A 12,538-nucleotide genomic window follows, 5' to 3' on the forward strand; every position below is an offset into this window, starting at 1 on the left:
TGTGACGCTACATACTGGCATTGAGGTTGAGTTTGGTCAACCACATAAAATAATACTTTGCACTTTTAAATGTATCTCATTAGAGGATATTCAAGTGCTTTGCTAACATTAGTCAAGCCTCACAACACCCCTGTGAGGTAGGTAAAATACATAGGAGGAGAAGGATTTCACTTGACTTGGACATAATGTCTCTGGGCATTAGGTTCACTAGCGTTGCAACATAGCACAAAGGTTTAGGGTTTACTATAAGGCAAAGAATTAACAGTACAAGAGCACAGGATTCCCTCTTCTTTTGGTTACATGTGGTCAAGCTAACATGCAGTGCTACATAGCACCAAACATTGGAGCACATGGCCACACAAGGATTTCATGCACTCAATCCACAAATAGTACCCTCTGCTTGGTAAAAGACACAAAATGACAGGCTGAAGATAGGTACAACTTAGGTATGGGATGTGTTTACCAGTTCTTGAAGAGCAGGATGCCATGGGAATGATAGCCCAGAAAACAATACTGTCTGCACACAACTCTGATAATATCTGAAGATGCTTGGATTTGGTTCCTTTTGCACTAATGTTTGAATTCACAATTTACTGGGAACAAGAAACTGCAAGTGTAAATCATATTGGTAAATTCTATAACTTGTGAAGGAAACAACCAGATAAAATGGCTTCCCTCTACTCCAGCTGGCCATGCTTCCAATGTACAGGGCCATGGTGTGGTCACATGGGGTGGGGTGGGATAAAGAAACATTATTATACATCTACATTCACCCTCTGAAGCTGCTGCAGTCTGACTCCTGACTGTGGACAGTGTAGACGAGAGAGGATTTGTTGCCCATCAGTTTTATCCTCAACACTTAGCACCAATGGTGCAGGTAGTTGTACTACCTGTGTAGTACACAGATGATCACTGTGTCACTGATCTTTCAGATTAAGGATTGAGAAAAAGGAAACAAACATCATTCATCTACAGCAGTCTATGTAAAACACAAGAAAACAGAAAGAAAACAGTGTTTGTGGTATTAGCCCATATGAATAAACACCTCCTACATGTACACACACACTTTCTTTCTCCATATTCCACTTTTCTAAATTAGCATGAATGCCACATCCCATATTTTCAAAAGTATTGCCCACATAGAGAATCTTACCTATCATAATAAATCGATACAGAGGCTGGTCTACCACATGCAAGACAACCTTGAGTAATGTCTTTGCATGCAAGATATTTTCCCTTTTTGTTAATTTCCATGTGAATCTTAAGTTTATCTATAATACTTGTGCACAGTCACCTGCATAACTTAGTACTGGACAGGTTGGGTGACCCATTGTAAATATCACTGCCTTCTAAAATAGTTGAGAAGAGGTGGTTCATGTATTCTGTGAAATCAATCTGAAGTTACCCTCCGACACTGCATACGTTCACAGCTAGAACTACACTGTTCCACTGATCAGCAGTGAATAAATGCATATAATTGTAATGTATGGATGATGTCCTTCTTGTTTTCTCTCTCCCCCTGCCTCCATGCCCTTTTATCTTTCTCCTCTCTGTATATATTCTCCTTATTTAAATATGGGTATATGAAGACTGCAGATACAATTGGTGGCATCTTTGTAACTATTAAGAGACAAACTGAGTGGTAGACTAATTGGCAGCTAGCTGAAAAGTTGACTTTACATCTCATACTGCCCCAAGTTGGAAGCCTTCTACATTTCCTTTTTCTTGTTTTCCTTTTGTTCACTGGTTTTCATTTTGTTCACTGCAACACTGATTGTCATAGACAGTCTTTGTGCTTTGTATAATGCCCATCTTTGATGTAACTGGAACTCACATACAAAATGTGGCTGTTTTACATAGGCATGCTAGAATACAGGCAGGGACGGTACAAGCATGCACAAAATAGTCATTGAAGGGGTTTTTGTTTGTTTTTCTTCAACATTTACATGCACCACTTAATATCATGTTTGGTTTTGTACACTGAGGACTGGATTTCACAAGCATTCATGATCTCCTCTTCTGAAAAGCTTCTTGACAATTTCACAAAAGCCCAGTGTAAAAAAAAAACAAACAAAAACAAATCCCACAATTAGAAAACAAAGGAAAAAAAAACCTTATTCCTGCAATCTGATCTTGTCTTCATGATTTTAATGTTGAACACTTCTAAAATGTTTCCTCTTGCAGAGCTTCTTGTTAAATGCTTGGCTGGAAAGACAGATTAATGCGTCAAGGATTTTCTTAGCCACTGGAATAGTTCTTCTTTGTAAAGCTTTTTCCACCGCACATTGGCTTCCACTGTTTCCACGGCACGAGAGAAAGAGACAGCAGCTCCTCCTTCGTAACTCTTTATGAAGTTCTTTAGCTGGAAATACAAGTTAACAGGTTAAATTTGCAGAAACTAAAGAAAGTAAATATTTCCACTGCACACAAACAAGTCAGGCATTTAGGACAAAGCTCCACCGTCACTGTTGAAGTAAATGCAGTACCATGTAGAAAGACTTAATAGGAAATATAATAAGGCAGCAGACTGTCAATTAGATGTGATGCAATTGCTTCACATCCACTGGAAGATATTGACATGCCAGTGAAGATCACATTAATATCATTCCCTCCTTCTCTCCTGCAGCCCAGCTGCTCCAGACTTTTATTTCTACATAAGAAACCAAACTGGGAGCGCTGGAAATGTTTCTAATTCAAGTTTCTATGCAAGTTTCTTTAACAGAAGGCATCCCTGATGCCCTTTGGTTTTATTAAGCTTCACAACAAATTTATTTCGATTTGAAGAACCCTTTTGATGATATAATACAGCTCAGTTGTTTAGAAAAGGAATGGATGGTTACAGTGTGCGGAGAATGGCAAAATAGCAAGTGGGCACTCATTTGATGATCTTTGAATGCCTGAAACAGATTCCTTCCCTTATGAGAAAACTTTGATCTTTTTTCAGCAGACTGAAAAGGCTCCTGCTCTGTTCTTGTGTATCTGCAAATTATAGCACTATCACCTGGATTATTACCACTAATAGCACTGGTGTGCTTTGAATTACTGTTCTTTTAAAGTGAGAATTGCAAGGTTTATCTGCACAGTAGGTTCTGGTTATGTTGACTTGTATAAAATTAGGGGGGGTTAGAAACACTTATTTGTAACTAGTTAACTTTTATTTCCTGGTGACACCAAATTCAACTTGTTTATTTAAATCTAACTTCCAACAACATCTCTTTGTGCATGGACTCAAAACTGATAAAGCTAATCCTTCCACTGTCTCATTCCCATCACCATTAAAAGCATGGGAGGGACCTGGAGGTTCGAATTTACTTGATCTCTGTACTTTTTATCCTGAAATTTTTATGTCAGTTTCTTTTAGGTAAAGTATAAACAGGCAGCCTACCAATACTATCATGGAGGTGGAAACAAAGAGTACAGAAGGCTTCCTGGTACAGGGGAGATACTCAGATCTGGCCAACACTGTCCTTCCCACCTGCATAGCTTTGAGGAAACTAGCTGTGGCTCATCCTTAAGTTTCTGAGGCCACTAGACTTGAGTGCAGGCAAAGGGTTGGACAAAAAATATAGTGCAATCAGATTTCTGTTAATGGTGATTATGCTGCATAAGAATAATTTGATCCATTTGAGGTAACATCGAGCAGCTGCTAAGCGGAGTGTAACACAACCACACAACTACCTCAGTCAAGGCAGGTGTTAGGCTAAAATGAGAAACCTTTGCAATCTAAATAAGAAGTACTTAGCATTTATAACAAATTATTTTGGTGTCATTTGCACAGAATATTGGCTTAACAGTTTTTCTCATATGGAATTATTGCAGACATAAGAAAAACAGAATAGGCGCTGGCAGTTTCTGCTTTCAACACTGGCGTTTTCTAGGACAGTCCTCTGCAGCTGTCCCAGTTCAGCAGTAGCAGTCATTTTTCATTAGCGTAAGATAATCTGAATAGGAAGATCTCATTTTTAGTTTCTCAACCAATAGTCAAGAGGAAAAACTCAAACCTACATATCCAGCCATGCACAGAGAAGTGCCTGCACCTCCTGACACCACCTACACACTCAGATGCCTTTTCAATATGCTCCTCATCCTCATGCTGCCCAGCCGTAGCACGGGTCTGCAACTCCAGCTGAGCAACCAGAGTTTCCAGACAACCGAGACATTATAGCTCCTGCTCTGGTTCAAGCTTACAACAAATACAGCCTCATGTGCTGAAAGCAATTTAAAAATTACCTCTCTTAGTTCTTCTTCAGTATTGAGGAATTCTGTGACCCCACTGATAAGCTTTGAATTCATAAATAATGCTTCTCCATACCTGTAAGGGCAAAAAGAAGATGCACAGAGTTAGTGCAAGTGCCCTGCCACCTGAAAATTAGAAAATTGTCTTCTGTAAGCAAGGGAGAAGATATGGGACTGATTCTGGGGATGCCAGGGAATACTACTGGAATTAGTCACTGGTATTACAGTGTTTCATGCTAAAAACCTGGACTGAGACTAGGCTGAGCTATTTGTACTTAACTTTTACTCAGATGCTACTAAGCAGAATTGGCTTAACCACAGTCACAAATGACAGCTTCAGAGGAGAGGACCAAACCACACCATCACCTCATGCTTAATGAAAAAGCTTTCCATGTAATGATGCTCAGGAGCTCAAAATGCAGCAGCCAAAGAGGGAGCAGAGCAGCAACTGTGGAGAATTATTTTGAGAAGCCTTTCTAGAAGTACCATTAAAACAGACTTTTTGAAGTGCTGCAGCCTTCTCCGCACTTTGTATTTATTCACCTCATCTACATTATAAATATCATCTCGGTAAGTGAACTGGATCAAATTTTCTTTTTCCAGTACCTGATAATTAAAATAAATAATACTGATAGAGAACAAAACTGCTAAAACAATCCCCTGCACCATGGTGTAGCATCTTCAAAGAACCAACATGGAATTAAAATTTGAAAGCTTGGTCAAGGAATATTTAAAGTGTAGGATATTCTGCAACAATCAGAAAACTGCAGGTAGTTGCTCTGAAACTGGCCATTTAAATCCTGATGTTCCACTCACTTTTCTACAGGTTTTTTCCAATCCCTTCAGATGAAGCATCTACATTACTTGTAAGATTAACAGGACTTCTGAATTTTTACATTTCATGTTGGAATAGTTTGGGGTTTTTTTTTTGTTTGGTTGGTTTTGTTTTCCAAAGTCAATATAATTCCATTGGAAACTGAAAGCAAGTCTTTCATTCAAATTAGATATCATTCAGCATAGCAAAAGACACTTGACAAATAGTTATTCTTATCTATGTAGCTGTACATACATCCAAACAATATCTAGCTAATCTGAACATGACTGGTTTTAAGATAGGGAATTCAGCTCACCTGTCAGACATGTGCAAGTGATACCAATAGACTTCACTGCAATTAAGTTTTTATTGGGGAACAATTCACTTCATAACCTACTTTTACAAAAAGATTTAGAGGCGGAATTCAAAATTCAAAGTGAAATGAACTAGCACCGTCACAGGTTTTGTACTGCTTCTATTAATCATAAATTAATTACCCTTAAATGCTTAGGTACTGTAAGCCACAGTCCTTTCAAAAGGGAGAAGGAAAGAGAAAGGGAGAGGGATAGCCCCAGGGAGGGGAACAGAAAGAGGGAGAGTTAAGAGAACTGTGTTTTCTTTGAGAAGATTCTGTTTTAGGGAAAATGTACACTGTGTTGGTTGCTACCTTGAGCTTGTGTGAGGGGAAACAGTTACAGGTATTACAATCTTACTTCCTGACAACTAATAACTAAATTATTCATGGCTATTTTAGCAAGTGCATCTCTTTTTCCAAAAATTCAGTCATACTGACATATACAGACATTGAGAGGCAAACACTTCCTATGGGAAGTATGGATTGAACGTACCATTGAAGGATGGTCCTTTAAGCATGACTAGACTTTCTAACAAAGCCCTTTATTATTACAGTCTCAGCTTAGCCTCACAATTGACTGCTTGGAAAACTGGAAGCTCCTCTTGATGAAGACTTTTGACAATGTTACCAATCCACTTTACAGAAGTGACCTCAGAAAAACAGCTGCAGGGATTTTACTTTCAGTCTCTAGTAGTCACAGTGCAAATAAGAAGTAGCAGAATTCCTTCCACTGAAAATGATACCTTAATGAATACTGATGCTGATTACTACCCACTACATGTGCTTGGTAAAAAGCCAGCCACTAACAGCAATTTCTAAACAAGCTTTAATGAAAAAATTCTAGAAAAGCCGCCTTCAAAGCTACTATTTTGCAGGTGTGAAACATAAGAATAAATAGAAAAACTATCTGGTCTTGCAAGTATCAGTCTTCCCATTGTTTACATGGAAGAAAACAGACCTGCTGAACCAGGACCTTACGTGCCTGAGCTCCTTGGAAACATCCTGGAGTCACAGGCTCTCCACTTGTTCCTTTACTTCTGGGAATCTGAACCTCCAACACCTCATGTTCATACAGGGTTTGCACTTCTTCTAACTCAATGTGAGAGGCAGCATAGCCCATTTACTTTGGGCAGATGTAAATGGCTTCACAAATATTGTCAGATTCCCAAATGCTGACAAATGATTAAGCATTTGAGAATAAAGGGATAACGACATCTTGTTGTAATTGTAACTCTTTTACGTCGTGTTTTAAAGACAGAAGAAATAGTGTTATAATTTAATCACCCTCAGCTATTTCACATTACTACCTCAAACTTCAACATCTTTTATAATAAATTCAACAGAAAATACCATTGAGATATCACATTATTAAATTAATGTTTTGTGTAAAATACATTAATTTAAAACAAAACTAAATAATAAATTATAGAAGAAAGATGCCTTAGGACAGATTATACTTGAAAGAGGGTAGATTTAGAGTGAACATTAGGAAGAAATTCTTTACAGTGAGGGTGGTGAGCACTGGCACAGGTTGCCCAAAGAAGTTATGGCTGCCGCATCCCTGGCAGTGTTCAAGGCCAGGTTGGACAGGGCTTGGAGCAACCTGGTCTAATGGAAGGTGTCCCTGCCCACGGCAGGGGCATTGGAACTAGGTGATCTTTAAGGTCCCTTCCAACCAAAACCATTCTGTGATATGATATGATTCCATGATAAAAATGTAGTAGCAAGCTTAAATTAGAAGCCTAATTTTGCATTCTATCATGTCACTCTTTCACTGAACATTAAGCAGCAAGGTGTTAGACTAATTTCACCCTCTCAAAGTCTCAAAAAGTTTTCATATATAATTACAAAACAAAGTTATTTTCAAAATATATCACATATGTACAATGTGCATAAACTGTTTCATTCCACTGAATTGAATTTTTTGGTGACTGATATAAACTCAACAGGATGTCCCTTTCAGAAAAATGCAAATGCTACAGTCCTTTTGGTGGTTATGAATTTTGCTTGGAGATCAAACTGAGTGTAGGTAACATGAAGTCAGGGTTGAACAAAAAGACAGGCTCTCTGTTATTTTCCCAATAATAGGTTTTTGATGAGGCTTTTCTGATTGTTAGGAACTCAGATAACACAGTGATGCATTCCAAACAAGTGAGATAAATTAAATTAAAATTTTAGGTGAAGTTAAGCTATTTAAAATTAAATCACAAAAAAAAAAATGACATGTGGCATAGTTTTTTAAATCTTGTCCATTTGTCTACACTACTTAATCTTGACCACATCTAAAATCACAGGTGTTGGCTAGGTTGTCAGATGAATGTACTTTCTAAGAAAAGACATGTGTTTGTAGATTTTGACAGATTTATGCCTAAGCTCAGCATAAATCCTTGGAGTAACCTGAAAAATTATTTTCTATTCAGTTCATAACTAACTGCACTGGGTTGCATAATAGCAATGGGTCTGCCATCCACTTTCTGTGTGAAAGTCTAGTGCCTGGAATAATCATATGAGGAGAAGATTCTTAATTTTTAAACTTTCCAGCACTCTTAAAGCTTTTTGGAAATTGATTCAATAGTATACTCCTACAATATAAACTTCCAAAACCAATTCCAGCTCAAACCTATTTTGCCAGCTGAACTTCTAAAATCCCACTATATAATAAAGTATTATCCAAAAGAGCATGAACGACTTATTGCATCTTTAGGCAAGTTGCACAGTCTCTGAGTTACCTTGACTACTCTTCAAATGCTGTGAAACCTATAGTAAGTTTGTACCTATACATCCGTCACTAGAATTTGGCCACTTATGTACAGCATCTTAAATATACAATTTTAAATATTCTGTGATACACTAGATGTCTCCTCACAAGCACATAATTAAACAAATATCCAATACTTTTTCTGCCAACACCATGGGAGTTGCCTGGCATAGGTTTCTGGCGTTCTTGGACACCTGCCTTTAAGAATTTGAACCTCATCCAAGTTGTGGTCCCTTCTAATCTGTCAGTATCAGATGAGGTGCTGTGAAATCTTTCAGACCCTCAGTCCCTAAAGAACTAAAGAAGGGACCACGACAGTCATTCACTGAATTAATATCAAAATCTTCATCAAAAAGGATTTTAAAATGTTGACTTGCACTTCTGAGTAGGGAGCATGTCGCACTTGTTCAAAGAGAAAGGGAAGCAGTTATAAGGAACAACCATGTCTCCTTCCTGCTCATCTATTTTAATTCAAATTGTTGCTCCTCTGTTACTTGAAACTCTCCTGAAACACAGAGTGGAAGGGAAGGGGATGATACTATATTAGCATCCTTTTGAAAACTGACATGTTTCAAAAAGTATTTGGCCTTTTTTTCCCACAGTTGAAATAATGCACTTGCAAAGATTTTTTTCCTATCAAACTCAAAATCAGCAAAATTCCTCTGGGATCTGCTGCTTTTCTTCCATAAAAGTAGAACTGCAGCACTTGATATATAGATAGAATTCATTATTGTAAGTGCAGACAAAATACAGTAATAGATATATATACAGATTTGCTAAGAGATATCTATATGGATGTGTTCAACAATCCATTAATAAATGTATTTATGACCCATATGTATGTATTTCATATTTAGATACATCTCTATGGATTAAAAGACAATGGACTAGACTCAGGGACTTACAGGAACACATACATATAAAATACTTACATGAATGACATCAAAATAAGAAAATTCAAATAAATTTAGACTTTTTATCTTTACCTTGCATTTAATATTTTCCATTTTTCTCTGAAAAACTTCCAAGCAAGATCCCTTCCATGTGGATTTCGAGCTACGTGGATTATTACATCAATTGCATCCTGATCCAGGACAACTTCTGAGTTGAGAGACAAATTCAAAAGCCTAGTGGGAGAAACAAGGGAAAAAAACCCTGTTTAATTTCACCAACACATAGTCTAAAACCAGTCTATCAGAAAACTCTCAAAAAAAAACCACAAAATCATTACTAAATGCCTTCTTTAAGTACCCAAGTGAGCTCAGTGGTTTATTTCTATGATTTCAAAGACCGGACACATTTGCAAATCAGAAAAATATTGATGTAAAAGGATTTCAGAAAAAGCTGAGTGGAATTTTATATGTGTATTTTTATGAAACTGGTAAGATCAGACTGGTCAAAACATTCAAATAAAGGATATGCTAACCAAAAAAACAAAACAAAACAGCAATTATAATAGGATTTCAAGTATTTTCAATGAATATAGGAATATCTGGAAGCAAAAAGACATAATATGTGTCAATTTTCATATGTATTAATGCACAAACATAAGGCAGTTTAAACAGACAATAACCCTGTGCTTGAAAAGTAAAGTTCTTTCATTTAGACCAAAGCTCAAGTGATGATCCACAAATGTTGACATGATTATTAGCAATAGGTGAAATATATATAACATTTGTACCTATTGAGCAAGTTCCTGTCATCGCTGCATGTTAAGGCTTCTAATAATATTTTCTTCTCAGACACTGCTGTAGTAGAATGAAATTTCATCCAGATGAACTCCCATACATCTTCATCCATCAGTGAAACTCCTGTACAGTAGACAATGTCTCTCACATTGAGTGGGATTCTAAAAAAAAACAACACCAAAACTAGTAACAGCATTGTGGTAATAAACATCTTCTAGATATTAAAAACATAGACTCTTAAAACGTTTTGGGTTGAAAAGGATCATAAGACCGTCTAGTTCTGACCCTTCCAACACCTCCCAGTAAATCAGGTTGCCCAAGGCTCCATCCAAACTGACCTTGAACAATTCCAGGAATAAGGAGATACAATTTTCTGGGCAACCTGTTCCAGTGCCTCACCACCACAGTAAAGAATTTATCCCTTAAATCTCCCCTTAAAATCTCTCTCCCTAAATCTCTCCTCTATCTAAGGAGGATCACTACATTCATGAAACGCCAATGTTAGAGTGCAACAGTAATCTTCTTCTCTTTTGAAAATTACATTTACATCTCTGCTGTCACCAGAATCTCCCAGCTCATCCTAATGGACTTTCTAATGGGTAACACATGCTTGCCATTCTTTTTATAACACTGTCACATTGTCAAGAGACTATAAATTATAGTCATCTGGTTCATCAGCACATAACGTGCCACATAACCTGCAGGACAGGTAACATAAGCTCTCCAAATTAGCACGGGATCTTATCACTTTGTTCCTGGGCTCTAAGCCAAATCTCTTCTTCTTGTCCCTAGTACTGTTTTTAGAACAGGAGCTGACCAGATAGAAACTCCTCCTTGCTTGTGCTGTAGAGTGTTCCATCTCCATACAGTAAAATACAAGTAAGGAAGAATGTGATGAGAAAATGCTACTTTAAAATGGTGTTTTCAAGAGTGAAGAAAATAGGAGGAGCTGTTAATTTTTTCAGCACTTTAATACCAGTACAAAACCAGCTATGTCATAGGATGGTTGTGAACTGTGATTATTGGTTAAGCAATATAAACTCAGACTACAGTTAAATGAAAGCTTCTTGAAACCGAATTCAGATCTAGTATAAGATGTGCATATGCACCATTTTCTTCTAAAATCAATGTGAGAACATGCCCATTCTACAACTATGACCACACAGCTCAAGCAATCCCTACATGTCACTGACACACAGGTATGATCTCCAAACTAAGCACAGCTCCTCCCTCTTGATGCTTCCGCTTACCTTCTTAGTTTTTTTCCTCTCAGTGTTTAGATGACCTAAAATGCTTGGCACTGCAAAAATTAGTAATTCTCAGATTTACTCAGGATCAAAGTGTTTTGGCTTATGAATGGTCTGTGCAACTGCTTCTGTGGTCCCTATAGGACTGCTATGCCAAGAGCAAGGAAACCACAAAATCTGTAGAGCTGACCAGATCCATCAAAAGAAACAGTGTTAAAACATACACTGGCACTGAAGAAAAGCAGTTATCACTTTCACCAGCCTTTCCATACTACTGAGATTTGATTCCCAAAAACTGAGTTAACATTAGTAAAATGTGAGTTTGGGTGACATTTACAGAATTATTCATGTGTGCTAGGTGCTGAATTTCCATTTCACTGTAATGGAATTTGTACTTCTTACTTGAAAGCTTACCATTAAGCTCCTGTTGCAATATTTCAAACATTAATGAATATCAACAGTTTACTTTTCCTCCATTTAACCTTTCTTTCAAAAAGTGCATGCAAAGGAAACTGCATATAATTGAGTCTGTTACAGAAAATTAAGACTACATATTTAAACACAAGAAATCAAGACATACTAAAATTAATGGAGCAGATATTTAGCTGCTGCCTTTGTGTTAGCTTACATTAACTCAGAATGAGGCCTAAAGTTTTTTAAATAACTGCAACTCTCTCAAAACTTCAGTTATTAATTACAATTACATAAATATGCAGTGTATATACATTCTACTGCATAGAAGCTGAAAGTGATATTCATTATCATAGTGCCTTGATTTTGTGATACTTTGTCCTTAAAGCACAACTTCCTTACCAGTTTATGTTCTTTATTTGCTTTTAACTTGGGATATAATACACTGACAGCAGCCATAAGAACATATGCTAAATCAAAAGGACTAAGGGATGCTATCCTGACGGTCAGACCAAACAACCCGTTGCCCCAAATGTGTCTTATCATATGTACCATATCTGAATATGAAGGACAACTGAACTCAGTCAAGCCCTATTTCAATGAAGGAAGGACTTTGTATCTTGACACCTGAACACTAAATCAGTTTTTTACAAGCACACATAGTTCCTTCTGAGTTTTGCTGGCAGAAATATTATCTTTGGTTGTCCTGGGTTCAGCAGTAGCAGTCAATTTTTCTCCTTCATGGTAGCTGGTGCAGTGCTGTGTTTTGACTTCCAGCCTGGGAACAGTGTTGGTGATACCGATGTTTTCGGCTGTTGCTAAGTGATGTTTACCCTGACCAAGGACTTTGTGAGGCTCATGCTCTGCTAGGGAGGAGGGGAAGCCGGGAAAAAGCAGAGACAGGGCACCTGACCCAGGCTAGCCAAAGAGGTATTCCATACCACAGCACGTCATGCCCGGGGTGGGGGGTAACTGGGAGTTACCCGGAAGGACATGGGGTCTTCTGGGTCGGACTCGTTTTTCGGCAGG

At 37.6% G+C, this 12,538-nt stretch overlaps 1 protein-coding gene across 1 annotated transcript in view; it reads right to left on the bottom strand.

Annotated features, from left to right (window-relative positions):
- Nucleotides 1-1,749: 1,749 nt before the first annotated feature.
- TRHDE (thyrotropin releasing hormone degrading enzyme) overlaps nucleotides 1,750-12,538 on the bottom strand; it is a 213,640-nt gene continuing 202,851 nt past the window's right edge. The window contains exons 16-19 of the mRNA XM_057429460.1: nucleotides 9,845-10,012; nucleotides 9,150-9,290; nucleotides 4,231-4,312; nucleotides 1,750-2,362 (exon numbers count right to left, since the gene is read on the bottom strand). Coding sequence (XP_057285443.1) covers nucleotides 2,219-2,362; nucleotides 4,231-4,312; nucleotides 9,150-9,290; nucleotides 9,845-10,012 — 535 coding nt within the window. The 3' untranslated portion in view covers nucleotides 1,750-2,218. The remainder of the gene's footprint in view (nucleotides 2,363-4,230; nucleotides 4,313-9,149; nucleotides 9,291-9,844; nucleotides 10,013-12,538) is intronic.

The sequence above is a fragment of the Pezoporus wallicus genome, unplaced genomic scaffold (assembly GCF_028554395.1).
Source record: "Pezoporus wallicus isolate ANWC-B61680 ecotype Strahan unplaced genomic scaffold, APGP_CSIRO_Pwel_v1 contig_5069, whole genome shotgun sequence".
In the NCBI taxonomy this organism is placed as follows: Eukaryota; Metazoa; Chordata; class Aves; order Psittaciformes; family Psittacidae; genus Pezoporus; species Pezoporus wallicus.